General features: G+C 57.0%; 7 protein-coding genes and 1 non-coding gene across 8 annotated transcripts; 4 read left to right on the forward strand and 4 right to left on the reverse strand.

Annotated features, from left to right (window-relative positions):
* Positions 1 to 336: 336 nt before the first annotated feature.
* D7B24_008314 (uncharacterized protein) lies at positions 337 to 2,016 on the forward strand (the record flags this gene model as incomplete). Its single annotated transcript, XM_028642404.1, has 2 exons — positions 337 to 443; positions 672 to 2,016. 2 exons carry the CDS (start codon positions 337 to 339, stop codon positions 2,014 to 2,016), a joined length of 1,452 nt encoding a protein of 483 aa, XP_028493765.1.
* A 1,305-nt stretch (positions 2,017 to 3,321) lies between these two features.
* On the forward strand, positions 3,322 to 4,116 carry DHG2 (L-rhamnose-1-dehydrogenase; the record flags this gene model as incomplete). Its single annotated transcript, XM_028642405.1, has 1 exon — positions 3,322 to 4,116. The coding sequence occupies one exon, from the start codon at positions 3,322 to 3,324 to the stop codon at positions 4,114 to 4,116; it is 795 nt and encodes a 264-aa protein (XP_028493766.1).
* Positions 4,117 to 5,546: 1,430 nt separating this feature from the next.
* D7B24_008316 lies at positions 5,547 to 5,618 on the reverse strand. Its single transcript has one exon. It is a non-coding gene; the product is annotated as a tRNA-Cys (tRNA).
* Positions 5,619 to 11,004: 5,386 nt separating this feature from the next.
* On the forward strand, positions 11,005 to 12,414 carry D7B24_008317 (uncharacterized protein; the record flags this gene model as incomplete). The annotated part of the gene is made up of 2 exons (XM_028642406.1): positions 11,005 to 11,348; positions 11,403 to 12,414. 2 exons carry the CDS (start codon positions 11,005 to 11,007, stop codon positions 12,412 to 12,414), a joined length of 1,356 nt encoding a protein of 451 aa, XP_028493767.1.
* A 1,406-nt stretch (positions 12,415 to 13,820) lies between these two features.
* D7B24_008318 (uncharacterized protein) lies at positions 13,821 to 14,916 on the reverse strand (the record flags this gene model as incomplete). Its single annotated transcript, XM_028642407.1, has 3 exons — positions 13,821 to 14,594; positions 14,741 to 14,770; positions 14,842 to 14,916. 3 exons carry the CDS (start codon positions 14,914 to 14,916, stop codon positions 13,821 to 13,823), a joined length of 879 nt encoding a protein of 292 aa, XP_028493768.1.
* Positions 14,917 to 15,699: 783 nt separating this feature from the next.
* COX9 (Cytochrome c oxidase subunit 7A) lies at positions 15,700 to 16,239 on the reverse strand (the record flags this gene model as incomplete). Its single annotated transcript, XM_028642408.1, has 4 exons — positions 15,700 to 15,793; positions 15,924 to 15,954; positions 16,095 to 16,137; positions 16,204 to 16,239. 4 exons carry the CDS (start codon positions 16,237 to 16,239, stop codon positions 15,700 to 15,702), a joined length of 204 nt encoding a protein of 67 aa, XP_028493769.1.
* Positions 16,240 to 16,633: 394 nt separating this feature from the next.
* MRPL22 (54S ribosomal protein L22, mitochondrial) lies at positions 16,634 to 18,112 on the forward strand (the record flags this gene model as incomplete). The annotated part of the gene is made up of 4 exons (XM_028642409.1): positions 16,634 to 16,673; positions 16,756 to 17,622; positions 17,722 to 17,857; positions 18,040 to 18,112. 4 exons carry the CDS (start codon positions 16,634 to 16,636, stop codon positions 18,110 to 18,112), a joined length of 1,116 nt encoding a protein of 371 aa, XP_028493770.1.
* Positions 18,113 to 18,306: 194 nt separating this feature from the next.
* D7B24_008321 (uncharacterized protein) lies at positions 18,307 to 19,482 on the reverse strand (the record flags this gene model as incomplete). Its single annotated transcript, XM_028642410.1, has 4 exons — positions 18,307 to 18,750; positions 18,817 to 19,085; positions 19,137 to 19,308; positions 19,390 to 19,482. The coding sequence occupies 4 exons, from the start codon at positions 19,480 to 19,482 to the stop codon at positions 18,307 to 18,309; spliced, it is 978 nt and encodes a 325-aa protein (XP_028493771.1).
* Between the last annotated feature and the right edge of the window lie 2,876 nt (positions 19,483 to 22,358).

The raw sequence follows: 22,358 nt of genomic DNA on the forward strand, positions 1-22,358 counted from the left end.
TACTGCCTATTGTAGGTGCCGCCCGCCGCGCCCGCCGTGGGTGCGTACCTGCCCTGGATCGGCCAGAGCAGAGAGAATCCCCGACGGTAGGCTTACGCCGACCCTCGACCGCACCACTGTGCCGTCACGGCCGTCCATTGATAACCCCCTTCTGCTCCCACCTCTTGACTCGACTATATTCCTGTCCCTTCCTCACCCTCTTTCCTCTTCCTCCTTCACCCCTCCTCCCCCCATCTCCAACGTGTGAAGCGACCCCTCATCGCATCATCACCGTCAACCCACCCGACCTCTCTCTCTCTCTTTCTTCCTATCACACAACATCGAAACTGTGACACAATGGCGTCCGGCGTCAGGCAGTTCCCCACCATCAAGGCCGTTCGGTCCTATGTCATTGACGGCGTCGGTGCTGGAGGCGATTACCACAACGTCAAGGGTGGTCACTGGTGAGTTTGATCCATTCTTCCCTTCTGAGCCCGATCTGCTGCATTCCTGGGTGAAGAACGAAGCTGCTCTCTGGATGGCCTGGTTCTCCAATGCCCAGGGTGCCAAGCGTTGGCGGACCTCCGGCCCATTGGGAGAACAAGCGAGAGAGACGGGCAAGAACCGAAGAACGTCGAGAAGAGAGAACAAAGAAGGAAGGAAAAAGGCTAACGAGGCGCCCACCGATACAGGCTGATCGACTCGCCCATCTCGACCCCCTCTTCGCGATGGGAGAAGTACCGCAAGTCCCGTACCAGCTGGGGCATCAACGTCCTCGGCTCCTTCTTCGTCGAGATTGAGGCCACCGACGGCACCGTCGGCTTCGCCACGGGCTTCGGTGGCCCCCCGGCCTGCTGGCTCGTCCACCAGCACTTTGAGCGCTTCCTCATCGGCGCCGACCCCCGCGACACCAACCTCCTCTTCGAGCAGATGTACCGATCCTCCATGTTCTACGGACGCAAGGGTCTCCCGATTGCCATCATCTCCGTCATCGACCTCGCCCTTTGGGATCTCCTCGGCAAGCTGAGGAACGAGCCCGTCTACAAGCTCATCGGTGGTGCCACCAAGGACCGCATGGACTTCTACTGCACCGGCCCCAACCCGCCCGCCGCCAAGGCCATGGGCTTCTGGGGTGCCAAGGTCGCCCTGCCCTACTGCCCCGACGAGGGCCACATTGGCCTCAAGAAGAACGTCGAGTACCTGCGCGCCATGCGCGAGAGCGTCGGCCCCGACTTCCCCCTCATGGTCGACTGCTACATGTCGCTCAACGTGTCCTACATCATCGAGCTCGCCAAGGCCTGCGAGGACATCAACATCAACTGGTGGGAGGAGTGCCTGTCGCCCGATGACACGGACGGCTTTGAGCTGATCAAGCGCGCCCACCCCACCAAGAAGTTCACGACAGGCGAGCACGAGTACTCGCGCTACGGCTTCCGCAAGCTCGTCGAGGGCCGCAACCTCGACATCATCCAGCCCGATGTCATGTGGCTCGGTGGCCTGACCGAGCTGCTCAAGGTGTCGGCCATGGCTGCCGCCTACGACATTCCCGTTGTGCCCCACGCCAGCGGCCCTTACAGCTACCACTTTGTCCTGTCGCAGCCCAACACGCCCTTCCAGGAGTACCTCGCCAACTCGCCCGACGGCAAGAGCGTGCTGCCCGTCTTTGGCGACCTCTTCCTCGACGAGCCCATCCCCAACAAGGGTTTCCTCACGGCTGCCGACCTCGACAAGCCCGGCTTCGGCCTGACGCTCAACCCCGCCGCCCGCTCCAAGCTCATCTCCGCCGACAGGTGGCTCAACCCGGCGCCCGTCGCCGCCCTGACGCCCGCCGCACCTGAGGTCGAGGCCCCCAAGGCCGTCGAGGCTCCCAAGGAGGAGGCGGCGCCCGCCGCTGCCGTCGCCGCCCCCGTCGAGGAGGCCAAGACCAACGGAGTCAACGGCACCACCACCAACGGCGTCAACGGCATCGTCCACGACATTACGGCCAAGGTGCAGGAGCTGACGACGGGCAGCGCCGAGCCCGTGGCGACGAACTAGACGAATGGAAGAAGAGTCGTGCATGCATGCGAGTGCGGTTTGTACAAATCGGGTACGGGCTTGGGAATGAAATGATGTAGACGAATACCAATTTTGGAGTAGAGAATGAATTTCAAGTTTAGCATCACGCAGCATTAATTTTGCCTCGATTGCGAGGACAAGGGGTGCACGTTGGAATAAACACGATGAACACGATCTCAGGCTCATTGCCGTAGCGCGCTAGCCCTCACGCCTGCATCTGCCGCTCACTCACTTGCCGATGATCGATCATCATGAAATAGATGCATGCTCGGTTGTGTACTGACTGTACTGTAGAAAATGGTGTCATATCACTCCAAGCCCACCAATCACGCAAGATGAAACAGCTGCATCGATGCGACGCTGTCCTCTGCGGACCCTGCAGGCCGAATGCCATTTGTCGGACGACGATTCCGAAACAGCATTGCATTCGTGGCTCTCTGGTGTCATGATCGGTGATTGTGTGCCCGCTGTTCAATTTTCGGGGCCCGCCATCCGCGCAAAGTTGCGTCTCGCTGCAATTGCGCCCGAAGCGCGGGGCGACGCGGGGCAGTCTAGGGGACCCCATCCAGTGGATCCGCCCCCCCTTTGCGCTCGCTGCTGGCAAACCCCGTCAGGGAAGCCTGCCAAGGGGGCCCAGGGGAGTGGGTTCCACTGGACAGTGCCCTGGCGGGGACCCTCTTGGGCCTTTAAGGTCTGGGAGCCTCCAACCCGGGGACCGAGTTGCGTTGGCGTGGGCGAGCAGCAGAGACGGAGAGAGGAAGACGTGAGAAGAAGAGGGGGAAGCACTTACAGACGAGCGGGCATGAAGAGAGGCGGACAGATGGAGGAGTGCCGCTACAAGGCACGGAAAGTAGGTAGGTACCTCAAGGTGCCCACGTAAGGGTACCTGTAGGCAGTTTTTGCTCACGGGATTCAGGGCGGCTGTCACGCCTCGGCGGATCCCTTCCTGTATTTGTGTGTTAAATAGGCTGTCCATACACTCCGTCTCGCTCCATCATGATATTTTGCTCTCCTGCCATCGTATCTGCTCCATCTCCGTTTCCTCATCCTCCTCAGCTTTGACCGACTCTTGTTCTGGCCAGTTCATATTTTCTGCCGACTGATTGGTCTGATCGTCACACTGCTTCTCTATCACACTCAGCAGTCACGACCCCTCACTCGCTGCTGCCCCTGCTGTTTTGCCCCTCCTATTCTCACGACCCCTCGGTGACCCCTCCTCCAGACCGAGAATCCAGCTTCAGGCACCTGAAGCATCCCACACACACACACACACACACAACCGCCATGGCGCCTACAAACCTTCTCGTCGGCAAGACTGCCATCATCTCGGGCGGCACAACGGGCATTGGCCGTGCCATTGCCCTCGAGTACCTCCGCCAGGGTGCCAACGTTGTCGTCAACCACCTCGGCCTCGAGAAGGACCAGCCTCACCTCGACTCGCTCATCGCCGAGGCCGCGTCGGCGCCAGGCCGCCTCGCACACCTGACAGGCGACATCCGCGAGCCGGCGACGGCGGCGGCGACGGTCGAGCTGGCCGTGCAGCACGCGGGCAACGGGCGCCTCGACATTTGCGTGTCCAACGCCGGCATCTGCACGTTTGCCGAGTTCCTCGACCTGACGCCCGACCTCTTCACGCGGACGGTGCGCACGAACCTCGACGGCGCCTTTTACTTTGTCCAGGCCGCGGCGCGCCAGATGGCCGCCCAGTCGCCGCCCGGCGGCAGCATCATCGGCGTCTCGTCCATCTCGGCCCTCGTCGGCGGCGGCCTGCAGACGCACTACACCCCCACCAAGGCCGGCGTGCTGTCCCTCATGCAGAGCACCGCCGTCGCCCTCGGCAAGCACGGCATCCGTTGCAACGCCCTGCTGCCCGGCACCATCAAGACCCAGCTCAACGAGGACGACCTCAACGACGACGCCAAGCGCACCTACATGGAGGGCCGCATCCCCCTCGGCCGCACCGGCGTGCCTCATGACCTGGCCGGCCCCGCCGTCTTCCTCGCCTGCGATGAGCTGAGCGGCTACGTCACCGGTGCGCAGCTGCTCGTGGACGGCGGCCTGTTTGTGAACCTGCAGTGAAGGGGGTGGGGGGCATGTAGCGGGCGTTGAAGGACTGGAGAGATCTGTATACGGGCTGGCGTGGTGTGCTCTGCGGCCTGAGGGCGGTGAGAGGACACAAACGGGATGTGCAGGACGGTCGTAGCTGCACGTGTCGCTCAGAAGACATGCTAGGTGCCACCGCACAAAGCGGGCACCAAGGCGTGGGGTGGACGATGGCTCCCCCGGATTTGCGTATATATGACACGACCTTGATCTCAGCCATCCACTCGAGAGTCCTGGTCCAAATGAGACATGAGCTTTGTGTGCTCCCTTTCGATCGATATGTCTGTTGGGTGTGTTGTTCCTGGTGTGTTCGTCTGCATTGTGTTCCGCAATACCGGAGCTGGATGGGCCATTTCACGGTTTTGGCTCGTCAGCGGCTGCTTCTTTCGCCAGGCACAAAACATGCGACTATTGCTCCACCACTATGGCAGTAGTGCTCTTGTCGAGATGAAGGTCTCTGACTAAACCTTGATCGATATGCTGGGATACAGCCGTTTGCAGAAAGAATCCCAACTGAAGCGAAGTTCTCATGCGGCTTATTGAATCTGTGTGTAACTCGTCCATAGGGTACCCAGACCCGCTCCGTGCCGTTACTTGCGCTATTTGAGATGGATGTTTCTTGGCTGCCTCGTTCTCAGGGAGTATATCGGTCAGTATGCTAGCCACACGGCCTGGCAGTCTCGTCTTAACGACGCTTTGCCTGGAGGTTATAAGCGTGGGAAATCAGTCGCAACACAACACTACGATCTTTTTGACATCGTGAGACCAACCCTTTTAGACAGTCCTTTCAGAAATCAACAACGCGTGGCTACTTGATCACATTGACCACAATGACCTCAAGCCGTGGACGTGACATCTCAGTGATGCATGGCGATGAACAGAGTGAGCACGGTTAGATATACGACAGAAATATCATTGAACTGGACAAAGAGTTCGGCACTGACTGGCCGGAAGACTCACCACGTCAGATCAACATACTCAAGAAGCCGCGATGACAGTGGCTACGGGCAACCACATGCCCTGACGATGTAGAGAACCGTCTGTTTTGCCGTGTATACATGACGGAAAGGGTCGTGAGCTCCCACATGCGGCGATCAACTTTTGCAACAGAGCGCAAGTACCATGCTATGCCATGCTACAAGAACGAGACTCGCAAGGAAGAAACAGGTTCTGTTGAGACAATTCAAAACTGATCTTAGACACATCACTCCGCGCGATGTGACATCTCCTACCGCAGAATATCAACTGTCTACCATATCATGAACCTAGTCGTCTACCTAGATACAGCAACGGCCGCGTCACGGGGAATATCTGTGCTCATGTGTGTAGTCAGCGAAAAGTCGCTCCCATAAATTTGCCAAGATTCTGCGTGATTGAGAGATCATGAGAGAAAAGGCAAAAAATGAAGTTTCGAAGGCGATTTGAACGCCTGACCTATCGGACTGCAGCCGATTGCTCTACCCCTGAGCTATCGAAACTCGCTACTGTGCTTGTTGAAAGAAAGGCGGTTGTGCGCGGATATGATCTCTGAAACAAGAGCATCATGTACCAATCATGATGGGCCTGCGGTATCCACATTCTAGAAGCCGGCTTGCTGAGGTAAGCCACCTTGGACAAGTATACAGCGCCCATCCCATTCATGATACCGCTCCTCCATCACCCATGGACCAGGTGTTGATAGCAGATGAATGATTCGGTCTTGAACGTCAGACGCGACATTCCATCCACACCATCGACGTACAACTCTTCAATTGTGGGGGGCCTGGCTGCGCCTTAAACAAGGCCTCGCCGCATCCAAAATCTTCAAACTCAGTCAGGCCCAACCCGTAGATGTGTCCATGATCGATGCGAGACGAATGCCTCAAGAGGCTACAGTGTCTCCCTGTTGACTCAGCGATGCCGCCCGTGCGACAAGTCAGCCGCGCCAACGCGGATTTTTTGAACTACAGTAGTACTTGTGCAGAGAGCGCCACTCCGCGATCCGCAACATCAACTTAACGGCAAGATTGCATCACAAGGATCCGTAACATTTCGGTTCGTTTGGGGCCGACCCCATCGCGCGAACCCAAGAAGTCGTCCAATAATGCCACCCGGAACTGCGCAAAGAGGAAACCCGGCGAATTTAATTGTGGATGGTCCGCGCTTCTCTGAAAAGGCCGTTGCGTTGTGCTGGGCCAAGAAAGGCGGGGAAAAGGAGGGGACGGTTCTCGTGAAGAGGAGGGGGGCATGCGACGACACGATGATTTGCATGGTGAGTATGCGCCTCCTGAATGTGGGTTCGCTGGGGTTTATCGTGCCCAGGACATGCGGGTGAACATTCGTCACGCCTTTGGCAGTGATACAGCTTGGCAACAGACACCGCCAACTACGTGTTGTTGTGGATGAGGTCTGGAGTGATCTTGCGATTCCATGTGAGCGTGCCGCGGACTTTTGCGCGTCGACACTAACTTTGCAAAGCCCGAATCACTACAGCTCAGGAGGAGAAGACTGAGCTAAGTTTTTGAGGTTCTGAGGTGCCCGCAACCGATCCTAGAGTGTAGACCCTTGGTCGTTGACCTCTACAGTCTCACATCGGAAAGAAGGAAAGGATCGGAGACCGCCGACATTCGACGAGCAAACAGCGGTCGCTCATGGCCCTCGAGGTCATCGGCTGCCTCCCACCCTCTCTGTCTCTTCGCTCATTTGCATTGGAGTTCTGCGTCGTGCCCACCACCATGCCTACCCCGTCTACCCCGTCCATCAAGGGGAGGCAGCCGAGGTGAAACCCACCTTGCGCGGTTTCGCCAGTTACTTTCCCCTCCTCTATCGGTCACAATCCCCTCCTCTCTTTTCGGTGTGGGTAGTTTACCCACATGTCTCGATCGTGGAGGTTCTAGGCTTGCTCCAGTTTAAGACGAGACGACCTGATTGCTCGTCCGAGGCCCATACTTTGTAGTATATAGTGTGGGCTTCTGTGGACTGTGGTGGAGTGCGTTCGAGGCGACCGGTAGCCATGTATCTTTTCGTGTATTGCGCGCTTTGATAGACGTCTGTAGTGTGCCCAGGGTTGATGACGGTCAAAGCTGCTGATTTCAACATGGTCGTTGCTGGGGTGCAGGGGAAGGCGCGGGTACCCCAAAACCAGCGCGATTTGTCGTCGTGGTTGCGATAAGGGAGAGTCAATACTGAAGCAACATGCTTCAGACGAACCGGCTGGAAGGATAGGAACAACGGTGTGATGAGAGACGTCGTCGACGCGCACCGAAAACGCCATTACCACATTGAACTGGGCATGCAGGACGGGGACGCTCGGCGTGGATGCCCGATGGCGTAGCTCAAGTTGACACAGCTAGCAAAAGGTAGAATGTCGTGATTTTTCGGCCTGGCGACCCGGAAAGCGGCAGCTAGGTCGATCAGGAGGTCATCATTTTCTAAGACGGATGCGGTCGGTGCGCCCACTCGAAGAATGGCCGGCGGCAAGCGTGCCTAGCGAAAGGCGCTCCTCACAATCCTGGAAGAAAAGCATGCCACGGCGGCAGCTGGCACCTGAAGATGCCCTCCCTTTCAGGATTGATCGACAAGACATCGAGTCGGCGGCGGGCTGTGAGAGCTGTCGGTGTGCAGCCACTACGACGTGCCCGGGCTTGCCAGTCGCCAGATTAAGCTGGAGGTGGAAGTCCCGAGGGGCAATCGGTGTCAATCTGTCAAGTTCAAAGATGAGATGTCGATCAACTTTCACCTGTCAGCCGGTGTTCCATGTGCCAAGCAGGAAAACCGGGCACCCAAACGTTTTGGGTTGCAGAGGACACACTAAATGCCCGCACAGTTGACTGCCCGCCTGCCTGCCTGGGTGATCCAACCATACACCTTGACGGATAGGTGGGCGTGCTCAAAGTCTGACATGGCTGTTTCTGAACTCTTGCATCTGTATTGCGCCTATCATGAACCTGTTGTCTCTGTGACTTGATGGGTTATTTTCTGTGCCGAGTGCGTGGGCCTCAGCTTTTTCCTTCCCCCCCCCCCCCCTCACACTCTCGTGTGCTGTTTTTCCACGACAGGCGGTGGCAATGGCGACAGGTCTGGCGAATGTCAGGTCGTATTCCGTCGGTGACATGCTGGGGAGGCCAGATTGCTGGGTCAGCGCGTGGAGCGTGGATTCTGCGCTGAGGATACGAAGAATTATGGTGCTGGTGTGAGCGGTCGACGTCCGTTGCCCGAAGGCTACCGGCCCCGGCGATCGGCCGGGGGGGTACACTTGACACGGTGAGACGGAGACGCAGCGAATAAGGGCAGTTTTTCCCCTGGGGCTGCCTCAAGAAGGAGCGAATGAGGGCGAGTTTTTTGGTGGCACCCCTGTTCCTCCGTCTCGCCTGCCCGGTGAATCGTTCGGACCGACGCGCTAACGACATGTTCATGGTTGCAGGTGCAACCTGGGACGGTGGCCTCTAACTGGTTAGAAGCCCCCGCGGCAGGCCCCTTTCACCCGTGACGTCAGAGCGGAGCATAGATGGACCCCATCATGTGGGACCCTTCATCGTGCAGGACTTGGCACAACGACGACTCGTGCAATCAAGGTACAACGAGTACTCGCTTTTGTGGAACGTCATCTCTGATCTGATGGATGCCATCAAGGCTGACGGCATCAAGGGCATTCAGGGAGCCATTCGATAAGGGTCTCCTCTGAGCGAAACACTGGTAGCATGCGTTCAGCACCAGCTATTGGGTATCTTTGAGACGTCAGACCCCTCATCTGCATGAGTCGCCAGCCGCGCTACGACATGTACCCTGGCCAAGATCCAAGTCGGGCTGTACTGGCGAAGGACACCAGAGGACTGCTCACCGGTAGGGACATTGCTTGGTATATCCAGCGGCATCGAGCGGGCATCTCAAAGCCAACCCAAGACCCGCCAAGCCAAGCGTGACTGTCACCTACAGCATCACGACCTCATGCTGCAGCAACATGGCGCACACCAGCAGACGTCTGCCTGCTTACCTGCGTGCCCGCCCGCTCGGGCGCTGAGGGGTTGTGCGGTGGCTATGGGAGAAGATGGCTGCGAGGGTACGGCATTCGGTCATGTTTGGGGTCCTGGCTATCGCTTGACGCCGTTACACCAGATCCAAGCCGCCCGTCGTGCCGCCATGCGCCCTGCATCCTGCAGCGCCAGCCCAACCCCGTCAGCAAAAAAACGCCTCTTCCTTCACATGTGCTTGCGGCTGCCAAGATGCCGGGGAATTTATTGGCTGTTCGCACATCATCAACACCACACCAGCCCCCACCGCCTGTCTCTGCCTGCCAGGGACCCGTGGACCCCCTGTAGCCACCACCTCACGCACTGCCCCTTGCCATCGCTTGAATTCACCACTGCTGGCCGACATCCCCTTCACTTCGGCCTGTTTGCCAGGTACGTACGATGACGGCGTTGATGAGCCAGACGGCACCTGTATAGCACGGCCATCGTGAGTTCATCGAGACGAGTGTTGGTGCCAGCGTCGCTATCAGCGAGGCGTCCGGTTCCCTTCATTCGTCACCGTCCTTTCTGTTCGACCTTTTTTTTCGCTGCTCACGGCCGACGCCGAAACCTCGCCGCTGCAGAATCGAAACGGCCGGTGTCCCTTTCGCGGCCGGCTTGACCCTACTATGACGACAAGGATGCTAGTTCTGTTATCTACAAGTTTCCTTGCGTTCCTGTTGGCTTGGAAAAGCCGCACAATTTCCCACTCTCCAACCACGCTTAAGCCGAGCAAGAGAGGTCGAGACATATCAACATGGAACTACGATAGGGGGGCCCTCAGAGGCACAAGTACCGAAATGCATTTTGCGGCAAAAGAGGACTAGCGGCCCTGTTCAAACCATCTGTCTGTCAACCTATCAGCGCAAACGACATGATGATGTAGCTTTTTCCAAGATGCAAGGCCGTGTTGCTGTTTCGTCGCCATTCTCGCGTATCCACCTCCAGTGTTGGCGAAAACGGGGCCGGGCACGGCGCCGTCGACAACTTTTATGGAGTTTTTATGGCACCTCCGAGGCATTGATTCGCACATCCGTCACTGTGCTTTTCTTGCCTCGCATATTGAATGGAATGGACCCTTGAAACTACCCCTCTAGCTCCTCCTGGATGCTCTACCCAAGCCGTCCGTCCCGCTTCTTTTGCCATCATCCTTGGCCTTCCCTCGGCCTCCTCTCGGGCCACCACTCGACTCTGTACTGTTTTCACTTCCCTTGGCTGTACACACCCTTCGAACAGGGTAGGCCCCACAACGGCCGCTGTTTAGCTCGCCTTCGTACAGAAAAGGAGGCATTTCTTTGTCACGTTTTTTCTGGAATCTGTGGAGCCTTGCTCACCACGATGCCCCACCTCCTTGTGGGACAAGGCTGTGGGACTTGGGTCGCTTCTTCTTGGGTTCCCGATGGCAACCACCTCCGCATATCCACGCAGCACGGCGCTGCATTTGCATGAGTCGACACACAGAGAGCCCATCGGGGGATCGCTGACGCCAGAGGTACCTCCCTCTGGATCCAGAGTCCACGCCAGGCACGGGGGGGTGAAAACACCTCGTTTTGCCTAGTTTTTATGGAGACTTCTGGAACAAGGACGTCAGACTCGAGCGAGAGAGAGAAGAGGTCCTCTCGATAGTGACTTGAGGACGGCGTGGCTGGCCCTGGCCTTCTGGATATATAATCCTCCTCGACCCCTCTACCAAACAGGATGTGAATCTTGAGTATCAGCATCAACAAACCATTTCTTCACCTTCTCACTTCAAGACGGATATCCTAGACCCTTTCCTCTTGATCTATTCACAATCCCATCTCTCACATTTAACCCACCTAACCCAAACCCCATACCATCCACAAAAGCTGATCCATACCACCCACCCACCGCCAATATGTCTCTTCAGGCTCCCCGTCCTTCGCTCCACCGTCTCTCGTCGACCGGCAGCTTCATCGAGGAGATCACGGCTGCTCGCAAGGAGCTTGAGGCCATGTCTATGAGCAGCCCCGACTCGTCTCTACCATCCTCTGGCGAGATCTCTCTCAATGGCAGCCCTGCCATTGGCAGCCCGGCGAGCGCCCTATCCCCCATGACCCCCACCCTCCATGCCCCCGTAGCCGACGGTTTCGCATTTGCCTTTGACATTGACGGCGTGCTCATCCGCGGCGGTCGCGCCATCCCTGAAGCTGTTGAGGCTATGCGATTCCTCAATGGCGAGAACGAATACGGTCTGAGGATGTAAGTTTATCTTAATACCGTTGTTCTACGCTCGTACTAATGAACATGGCCCAGTCCATACATCTTCCTGACCAACGGTGGCGGCAAGACTGAGGAGGAGCGATGCCGCGACCTTTCCGCACAGATGGAGATGGAAGTGTCTCCCGCGCAATTCATCTGCGGCCACACCCCCATGCGGGAAAAGGCCGAACGCTACAAGACTGTCCTCGTTGTCGGTGGTGAGGGCGAGAAGTGCCGACAAGTGGCCGAAGGCTACGGTTTCCGCGACGTTATCACCCCCGGTGACATTATCAAGCACAACAGCGCGACAACGCCTTTCCGCAAGCTCACCGAGGAGGAACACAAGAACTCGCGCGAGCGTGACTTTTCCGATGTCACCATTGAGGCGATCTTTGTCTTTGCCGACTCCCGTGACTGGGCTGGCGATATTCAGATCATGCTCGATCTCGCCATGTCTAAGGGCGGCAAGCTTGGCACCCTCAGCGAGACTTTCGATGAGGGCCCCCCCATCTTCTTCTCTCACAACGATGTCGTCTGGTCAGCGGCCCACGACAACGTTCGTCTCGGCATGGGTGCTCTGCGCCGCATGCTCGAGGTCGTCTTCAAGGACGTCACCAAGAAGAAGGGCACCCTTCACACCCACGCCTTTGGCAAGCCCCAGGTCAGCACCTTTGAGTTCGCGACACGTCTCCTCCAGCAGTGGCGTCGCCACCAGCACGGCTTCAACGCGCCCCCCGACACCGTCTACTTTGTCGGTGACACCCCCGAAAGCGATATTCGCGGCACCAACACGTACAACGAACATGCGGACAACGACTGGCACAGCATCCTCGTCAAGACGGGCGTGTATCAGGACGGCACCGAGCCCGCGTACAAGCCCCGCGTCACCGTCGACACCGTTCTCGACGCCGTCAAGTACGGCCTGCAGTGCGAGCTGCGCAAGCGCGTCGTCAAGGGTCTCCGCAAGGACGTCTTTGGCGAGCAGGCGTGCCTCGAGGCCCTCACTGGCAAGGACAGCGCTGTGCTGACGCCCCTCGAGGAGCGCGAGATGCCCATCCTGACTTAGAGATTGTCTGCATCTTTCAATACTTCACACACGTGCACACACCGAAATTGGAATATTAGGGTTAAGCAGCGTTCCTGAATAGGAATCGGAACGCATTACGAAAGCGTCATCAGCATGCACTTCTCTTCTTGAGGGTGTCTTCTTTCTTTTCCTTTTGTACATTGGCTGGGCGGGCATTTGATACCATAGGCGTACATCATCATTAGAATGACTTTGGCTTTACAATATATTGCATCAAAATACTTGTCTGCTCCGTCCCAAAGTGATCCTTTCCTCTGGATTCGTGTGAGTTGACGCTACTCCCACAGCATCGCAGCCCTCCTCGCTCCAGTGGTTGAACCCCCTGAGGCTCAAAAGTACGGGTCCCCACTATAACAAAGCGTGCCGACGTCATGACCTAACCCAGCCTCACCCCAAGTGCCGACCCTACACCACCACTGTTCAAGATTCGCGCGCAAAACCGAGATGGCGGATACACCTTCTAGCCCCAAGGCGAAATGGACGGCCTCGGCGACTAGAGCGAGGAGGAAGGGGGGGAAAAGGCCAACACAATTCCGCTAGACTTGCCGAAACCACGTTATGATCGACGGCCGTGACGCACTGTGCCACTCCGAACGGACGAATTGTTCGCTTGGTGTTTTTTTTTTCTCTGCCCCCTTCCCGCGCCTGACGGCGGAGCTGGCTCGTCTCGCAGGCCATTATCAAGTGCAAAAAAAAAAGGTCGTGCTGATCCTAGGGTCCGAACCATGCCCCCCTGGTCACCCTTCACTTCAGGCTTGGTACAGGCAGCACGCAAGCGCAGATGTGCGTCGGCGGCTGATGGTTCCTCTGGTGTGGGCGAGTAAGGGACGCACGCCACCGTCATCTCGCTGAACGTCTGACGGGGGTTTTCGCCGCAATGGCACAGGGCGCTAGGCTTCTTGCAATCGCCGTGAAAAACATCGGGGCAGAGGGGCCTCTTGGCGTTGAATCGATCTCGGCGATGAGGCGGACCCATGATGATGATGATGATGATGGTGGTGATGGCACGGCGATATGCCCGGTTCAGAGAATTCATAGGCCTGAACGCTATTGATGCAACTTTAGTTTTTGCTACCCAGTAACCGAAGCCATTGGCGACATACGGTCTAGCGACTTCGGCCACGAGGTTTATGTTGGTGTGAGAGGAAGGGTCGTGATCAGTGATCAACTAACAGTGCGGTACATCGCTGCTTGCCTGCCTGGCACCTCTAACCTAACCCATCTGCCGTCATAGATCCTTGTGAATATGTGTGGCGGCCTCATCGACGAGTGGCCAAGTATTCGTCCCGAGGTTAGACTAAGGTTAGACTTGCATTCGCGTGTTCGCCACAACCGATGCTGGTCCAAAGACCGGACTGAACGTGATGCTTGGAAGGCTGTAAACCCTATCGAGGCGATGGAAGCTCATCTTTCGCTGCTGCCGCGCCTTTCTCTGGGAAAACTATCGATCCCCAGGCGCATGAAGCCGTCCATGGCGCCTCATCCACCGCAGCCTGCCGCCTCTCCCTATCTGCCAACACCTCTCCGACGCTGGCGCCCAAGGGGAAGCCGCGTACCTCATCGCGGTCGACTCTCATCCAGCCGCGCCAGCTGGCTGTGGCTTGCACGCTACTGCTGCTGGGCCGGCCGGCGGCGGATGAGGAGCCGGTGGTTGCGGCCAGGGGTGCGCCAATGACAATGGTACCCCACCATTCACGGGTCCTGCTGTCGTGACGACCGTACAGCATGCGGTGTTCGGCGGCGGCGATAACATCTCGGAGGTATTCTATGCTGGAACGTGCTGGGCGGTAGACATGCACGTGGCGCAGAGGGTCATCAGTGCCTGTCTCGATATCGTGCTTGTCGTGATCAGCATCGTCATTCGGTGCGCTGCCGACTGTTAATCGTGTGGCATCGAACCGGTTTTCGAGGTCGATCACGACGACGGTCTTTAAATGAGGTGCTGCGATGAGAGTGGATATGAGAGCGTAGATGAGATGGAGGTAACGACCGGTCAGTTGCAGTGGTGATGCTGGAGCAGCCTGTCGCTGGCGGGCCACCAAGGCGTCGAGACCCGGGATGGGGTACGAGCTGTGAGACTTATTCACATTGTGTAAAATGGGCGTCGGTATTGTCGTCGTGTTTGTTGCGTCAATTGCATGACGAAGTTCGGCAAGAATCTAGACGATGGGGATATGAATTAGCTAGTTGTCTCAATGGGACACCCGAAAACTGCCTCAGGCGGAAGACGCTGTAATTAAGTCCGACGACACTTGGCTCATCCTCCCTGTGTCACGCACTCCGCCCCCATCAAGCCGCCTCGAACGAATCCTCGCTTTCGCTGCGGCCCAGCCATCTTGAAAACAGTCGCACTCGAACCTGGTCGCACTGTTCATAACGTTAAGCCCAAGCAACACAAGCTCTCACCTCATCAAGGGACGTCTCCTCGATTTCGCCCAGAACCCGTGCTCCCGCCCGCGCCTCAGCAGACACACCATCCATCAAGGACCGGCAATGTCACCACCGTGCCACGTATTTCCAGTCTCGGAGCTCCCGGCGCACGTCCAGGCCGACGTCCGGGGCCGGAAACGAAAGCTGAATGGCGACAGCAGCGGCGGCGACGTCGACCTATCCAAATGCAAGCTGCGCAGCTTAGCCCAGTATCATTGCGAGATTGAGCAGCCACAGACACCCAACAGTCCTGTACGGTGCTGGGCGGTCAATCGCTTTTTTCGAGAGTATGTGATGCCTTGATTGCTTGCTCTGCCGGGCGGTGGTTGCATGGATTGACAGTCTGATGTGTAGGTGTAAGGACAAGAAGGGGACATTCTCTGTCGAGACGACGGCGTGGGAAGGTACCAATGGGGCGGCAAAAGAGGCCGGCAGCAGCGCGACGGCTTTACATCAGCATCCAGGGACGAGCGTTGCTGACAAGACTATGTATTCCTTCTATCAAGATCATAAACCTTGACATTTCTCCTTGAGCCTTGTAAAAAGTATCCCTGTGTGTCTTCCTGGTCGCATCGGGCACTGCATTTCCGCATCACATCATGGTACACACAATTCCGTCACACAGCCATGTCCCCAATGACCACAACTGGGACCCAGACTCCTCGCGAGGCGTCAGAGGGTCGATAACGAAACAAAAAGTAGGGGGTCCTCAAGCTTGTATTGCTGGCAGGTTATGATACAAGGTCGTCAGACCCGCGACTTGTCTAAATGCCACAGCGACGCAATCCTCATCTCTCTCTGTTCATCCGCCATCCTGTTTCCTCAATCCATTCTCTATGCCTGGGCACCGCGCTTCTCGGCCTTCTGCTGCTCGAGCTTGGAGTAGTAGTTGTCGCGAGCGTGGGTGCGAGGCATGTGGTAGCCGTACCTGTTGTAACGTGCATTGGTTAGTCTATCGTTCTGTTCAATTGCACAGCTGCAAAATGGTCGATTGTTCGTGGTTTGCGTTCGTTCGTTCCTTGCCGTTCGTTGCTCAGGGCGGGGAAGGGATATCGTACCAGTAGGCGTTGGCCATGGCGAAGCCGAGACCTATCGTATCCAAAGTCAGTCATAACGTTGCGGGACGAGGCTACCGCCGACACCCCACAGACAGCCCACGGTCGCTTAAGAGCAGCGGCAGACTGTCCTGAGGAGGCGAGCGAATCCAATTGGCAGGATCTGTCACTCACCGAGGCCGATGCCGAGGTCGAGGACGAGGTTTCGTCGCAGCATCTTCAAGTCCAGTCAGTTCCCATCCCGCATCCTTCCGGCGTCGCCAATTCACGAGGGGAGACGTACGCCCGTGATGGGCTTGAAAGCAACAGCGCCGGCCATTGTGTTTGATGTTCGTGAGGTGTTGGTAGGATTCGTAGAAGGAGCGGCGATTGCGTGCAGTCGGGATGATCGGGCGTCGGGTGGTGCTGATTGAAGCCGGCAAGCTCTCGAAAATGGCCTGACGATATTCGCGCTGAGAAACCGACTCACGTGATCGATCAATTCCCGGACGCTCGGTCAATCAGGCCAGACACATTACCACCACCACCACCACCAAGGACAGTCGGCGGATAAACCTCGGCGCCTGTGTGCCCCGTGCAACCTTCTACCCCCGTGCCTGGGTCGACGCGAAGGTGCAGCGTTGCAGCTTGTTAGGCCATTTTTTCTCCATTGGTATCAAGCAATTGAAGCTGTCGCGGATCGCACCCCCTCCGAACAGCCAACGTCGCCCAGCATGAGTGCCCACCTCCCGAGCAGGAGGATAGCTCTATCTGGTGAGTTTGACTGTCCATTTTCGCCTTGCATACGACCCCATCACCACTGGCTGCAGCTTCGCTAACGACTCCTTTGCACCAGCGCACTCAACGCTATCCTCGCTGGCCACCGGCGCCCCTTCGTCCCAACGCCTCCTTCCTCTGAACCAGCGCCGCACCAAATGGTCTCTCCCTAGCCTCTTCGGCCGCGGCCGCAAGGCCTCCGACCCCGGCAACCGCTCCTCGGGCGGCCACGACCTCGACGACCCCAAAGTTCGCCAGCGCCTCCTGGCTGAGCAGCAGCAGACCAAGGCCCCCGCCCTCTCCGACTCGATCTTCCAGGATGAAGTCGAGGCCGCGACCTCCGACTCGCTCGCCACGCGCACCGACGTCCCCGACGGCGCCCGTCAGGCCACCCCCGCCGAGGCCGCCGCCTGGCGCCTCGACCCTGACCCCCGTTCCCGCGTCCGCTGGGAGCGCAAGAGGGTCATCCAGATGGTCCAGCGCCAGACAGCGTCGTCCGAGCCCTCCGACTATGCGCGACGCGTCGAACGCATCCGCCAGACCGAGCGCCAGATGACCCACAAGTCCCCCTTCCTCGAGACGTCGACCAAGAAGCTCGTCATGCTCGCCCGCCAGATCCAGGGCAAGACGCTCCAGGACGCCCTCACCCAGATGACCTACTCGAAGAAGAAGATGGCCCGCGAGGTCAAGTTCCAGCTCGAGGAGGCCCGTGACTTTGCCGTGGTGAGCCGTGGCATGGGTCTCAGCAAGGCTGGTGTCGCCTCCGCCGAAGACAAAGATGCTGCTGTCATCAAGATCAAGACAAAGGACGGCCAGTCGCTCAAGATTACGGACCCTTCGAGCTTGTACGTCGCCGAGGCGTGGGTGAACAAGGGCCCGTCTCGCAACCGTCGCATCGAGTTCAAGGGCCGAGGCAGGACAGGTGTCATAATCAGCCCGTCAACAGGTACGTTTTATCTCCTCTCTTTTTGATACTTGGTCCCTTGTGGGCTTGCCCTGCAATTTCTTGGCGCAGAAGCATTGAAATTGACGGTTGGATCCACAGGCATTTCGGTCGTTCTGAAGGAGGAGAAGACGAGGATACGTGAACACAACGAGAGGGTGGCTAAAGAGGCCAAGCGCAAGCCTTGGGTCCATCTTCCTAACAGGCCCGTGACGGCTCAGAGGCCTTACTACTCGTGGTAGGTCGCGATAAGGGTGAGAACTGCGTAGCGGCAAAGATTCCAACGACCAATGGGTTTGGTTGGTCATGTAATATCTCTGATTTGTAAAAAATATGTACTTGAGAAAGGATATCGATCGGCGACTTTCATCAACGCTCTCCCTGGCTTTGTCAACAGCGAGCCTGACCTCCCCTTTCCAGCCATGGCGATTACGAACAAAAGTCACCCACAATTGCTAAAAACCTTCACTTGTCCGCGAGGACACATTTTTGAGGGGAATCAGTATCGTAATTCATTATCATAGCTAACTTTGTGTACTGCCTATATCGACCACATCGCCACACTGCAACACCGGCCATCCCATGTGTATAAGGCAAGGTTGGGTTGTGACATTTTTTTCTTGAGGATGCTGGGAGGCGACCCAAGAGAAAATTGCAAGTATCAATCGCCGTGTAACAAGCTCGTCGCTAAATCATATGACGGGGCGTCTGACGAGGCACCATGTCCTCATACCTCCTCGAATTCATCTCAAGCTCCGAGTGATTCTTCTCGGATATGTATTGAATGCCACCGGAATAGTCTCGTCCAGAGCCAGGCATTGGGTCAGAAATCTGAAGAGCACGCTTGCTTGGTCGTCGTCGCAGTGTCAAGAAAACAGCTAACAGAATACCGAGACCTCCCACACCTGCACCAACGGCTATTCCAATTTTTGCTGTGGTCGAAAGAGCGCTTGCAGCTGCTGGCTCTGTGTTTTCATCTTCGTTGTCTGCAACACCACTAGCATTACTTGATTTCTCACCATCTCCACTGGCGCTGGTTGGTACAGCGGGTGGCTCTGAAGACGATGTTTGTGAATCCGAAGTCACCTTCTTAGCAGAGGGCGAGGCAACAATGAGGGTTGAACTTTGCACCTATTATGAAGCAGGTCAGTAGATAGACATGAGAAGTAACATGGGTGTTGAAACGTTGAGACGTACCGGCGTCGTCGGCGCCTCAGTGATTGCAGAGGCACTACTGAAAGATGACGTTGAGGTCGCCGCTGAAGAGACTGTCGTTGTTCCTTCTACTGTTTGCTCTTCGGTTGATGGAGTGGGCGACTGCTGTTGAGTGGTAGTCAATGAGGTGACGGCCTCGGGGGTTGTAGATGGCGACGGCGTGGCTGTGGCCGAAGTCAATTGCTCAGCTGGGGCAGACGGCGTAGTCTCAGGAGCTGCAGTAGCCGCTGTCGTCTGCTCAGGAGGTGCTGCTGGATACTGTTAACATTGAGATTTGGAGCTGCATCCTGGGCGATTCTCACCTGCACAGAGCGACTCTGCATACGTAACAAGTTGTTGCGCGACGGCCTCGTCACATGCTTGCTTTCCGCAGTCGTTGAGGCCGAATTTGAAGTTGTCATTGGCGCATAGACATTTTGTATCGCCCGAGTCACAAGAGAGGCCACTTGCAATCACACTATTGACGCAGGTTTGCTATAGTAAGACTGCGTCAGTATTTTGATTTCAGAAGATGCGGGAGTAGACCTCAGGAGACAGGCTTCAAGAGTCACTTACACCACAGGGGGGCAAAGACGCAAGGTCTTGTCCGCTAGCCGAAGCAGCCAGCAACACTAGACCAGCAAGCGCCGTAGCAGTATGCGAACGCATTGCGGAGATTGAGAGGGAATTGCCCTTAGATGTGAGGCCAGAAACCGAGTTTCCGTATAAACTTCCAACTTAGTCGCTGGGCAGCCGTTGGGGCTCTTCGGCGTTAGGCGTGTCGGGAGTTGTTACACGGCCGTACACTTGTGCATAGTGCACAGCGGTTGCAAATTATCTGGCTCCGTTGGTCGAGGATTTGAGAGTCGAGTGACAGGTTATACCGCGCTTCTACGTGATGTATTGCGGGACGAGGTAGCGGTAGATGAAAGTGCGCTTTGCACAACTTTGGTAGCCGAGTGTTCTGGTCCAGCTTCAATGGCCGGGAACGTCTGAATTAGACAGGCGCGACAGGAACTGTCACTCGGAATGTATGGCGTATATACTGGTGTGCCCCAACGTAGGTGGTTAGGCCAGGCGAGTGTGCGTGTGCCACGCGGATGGTGTAAGTCGTCGTAGGTATAATGCAGGCCACACTCGAAAAAGAAGCACCTGAAGAAGGAGACGGACCGAGCGTCGAAGAAGTGAAGGTAGGAGGACACGAAAACTTGAAGAACTGACGAGAATTCCGACACGATGCGAAGAAAATTGAGTCTCGGGCTGGGCGAGGGATGGAATGAGGGCCGCGACGATAAGCGGGAGGCAGGGAGGTTTTCAATGGCACGAGCCCCGGACGAGAGAGGGGTGGGACAACATGGATGATTGTCGACGGTCAGGCGCGGAGGCTTGGAATGGGGACACCGATTGGGAAGGATCCCAGGACGTTCTCTCCCTTCCGTCCGCTGTCATGGCCAGTGCCCATTGTCACGCATTAAGTCCTTGCTTCTATCACGTAGCACATCGGCAGCGCAATTAATACCAGGCAATTGCCAGACCTCCTACCTGCCTGGTGTTGGTGCCCTGTCCCTACCCCGGACCCTTATGTGCCTTCCTGCCAGATTAGTTACTAGCTCCTTCCGATCCAGATCGAACCAGGGTCAAGTGGTTGGTCGACGAGGGCCACCTCTACCAAAGGGGGAGGGGGAACGGGGTGGAAAGGGACAACCGGCGCTGCGCAATTGGTGACTTGAAGGAGGGCGGGGAGAAGGCGTGGCTGGCATTCGATTGACGTCCGTGGAAGGAAATGCGGAAGGGGCGAGCGAGACCGAGCCCGTCACTGATCGTCGTCAGTCAAGTCAAGCCATGTCATTCGGACAACCGGCAATGAGGGGTTGCTGCTCGTTGAATTCGCGCTCAGCAGACAGTCGATGCGGTACAGCGTTTTCAGCGCAACGGATAAATGCAGTGAGATGTATGTCCCAGGGCGGACAAGCCGACCATACGAGCCAGCCACATCATCGTCCCGTCCAGGCGATCAAACGTTTGACGGTTTGCCTGGTCAAGGGCCCCTCAGCCCCGGGCCTGACGAGCATCTCTGACGGGCGGACATGCCATGCCAGGCAGTCAGGGGAGGCTGTGTGCGCGCGTGCTCTGCTCTCTGGCCATGTTCGGACCAAGCAATGACATATGTGGGATCAAGAAGCGGTCTAAGCATACCATGGCGTATGGGCACGCAAAGAGCACTCTTCTCGTCTGATGATGGGAGCCTGAACATTGACCGGCTCGTTGGCAAACGTACCACTTCTCGGCAGGCACGAGAGCCCCAGGGCTATGCGATGGCCGACCGCCAGACGATTCTCCGATGCCTGAGGAGCAGGGCGGCCGTCGAGGGGGGGATGTGAGGGTGAAGCTTACAAGGGACACCGTGGGATCTGCGCCAGGGTCGTCCCTCGGATCAAACTAGCACTGGCTGGCCAAGCCTCCCAGCAGCCTGAACAGTCTGGGAGTGCGCCAAACCTGATCTAATCAATCCGAACCGGGAGTTCTAGTAGCAGCGGACGGGAACACGGCTGCATGGCAACCTCATTTCGTTTATCGTTCATGCCTCCGGGAAGCCCAAGACGGGGGGGAGGGGGCGCTCCCTGACGTCGATTGACTGGTACATCGCGCCCGTTACAGGACAATTTAGCGCACGCATCACGTTCGACAAGTCATTGCTCTGAATCGTCGTTCTTGTGACATGTGTAAGACGAGCATAAGAAAGCTGATGGTTGCCATCCTTGGCAATTAACTGTTTCAGGGAGACAAAAGGGGCAATGCCAACGAAAAATGGCAGCTGATTGTCGGCAATGAGAACGAAAGGGGTCAAAAACAGGGCTTCGGGACCCCCTCGTTTCTTGATCACCGCATGGTCCGCGGACTTCTGCGGGGGCGCGTCGTGTTCTTCAGCTACCTTCGTACAGGCTTACGGGGGCCAGGTGCAGCTGCAGAAGGGAGAGCATGTAGTGGTGGTAAACCATTGGATGCTCCAATCCAGGGACATCGGTGCCACGGAGTTGACTCCGGGAGGCCACCGTATTCTCAGCGATGACCAGTGGAATGAAGCTCAACTCGAGGTGCAAATCACAGGAATCACGTCTGTCTGGAGCCGAGAGTCATCACAGCGTTCGAGATGATTCAGCAGATCGCATTCCGCGTCTGCTGGCTCGTCGAAGCGTCTGCGATGATACCATAGAGCATCATAGTGACAGGCTCCATGGCGACAAATGGGCTTCTCGGCCAGTCAAGGTCAGCAAATGCAGTCCCGCGGCGTTATCTGGGCCCCAGCCGTTCAAGGCAGAGACGGGCATGATGGGATGGGGTGATTGTGAATCAGAGAGGGGATGCGCCATGTTCTGTGCCGTACTAGGCATTCCTGTCATGTTTGGCCTCTTGTGGGTAACGAAGAGTCGAACCTGACGATTCATGCTGCTTCAGATGGGTTGCTCTTTCGCGGCTGGCGTGGATGACTAAGGAAGGTACTGTCCCCGAGCGGTTGATCTGACTGGTTAAAGGCATCCTCCAAA

Source organism: Verticillium nonalfalfae, assembly GCF_003724135.2.
Source record: "Verticillium nonalfalfae strain VnAa140/NRRL 66861 chromosome Unknown scaffold_73, whole genome shotgun sequence".
NCBI classification, from domain to species: Eukaryota; Fungi; Ascomycota; class Sordariomycetes; order Glomerellales; family Plectosphaerellaceae; genus Verticillium; species Verticillium nonalfalfae.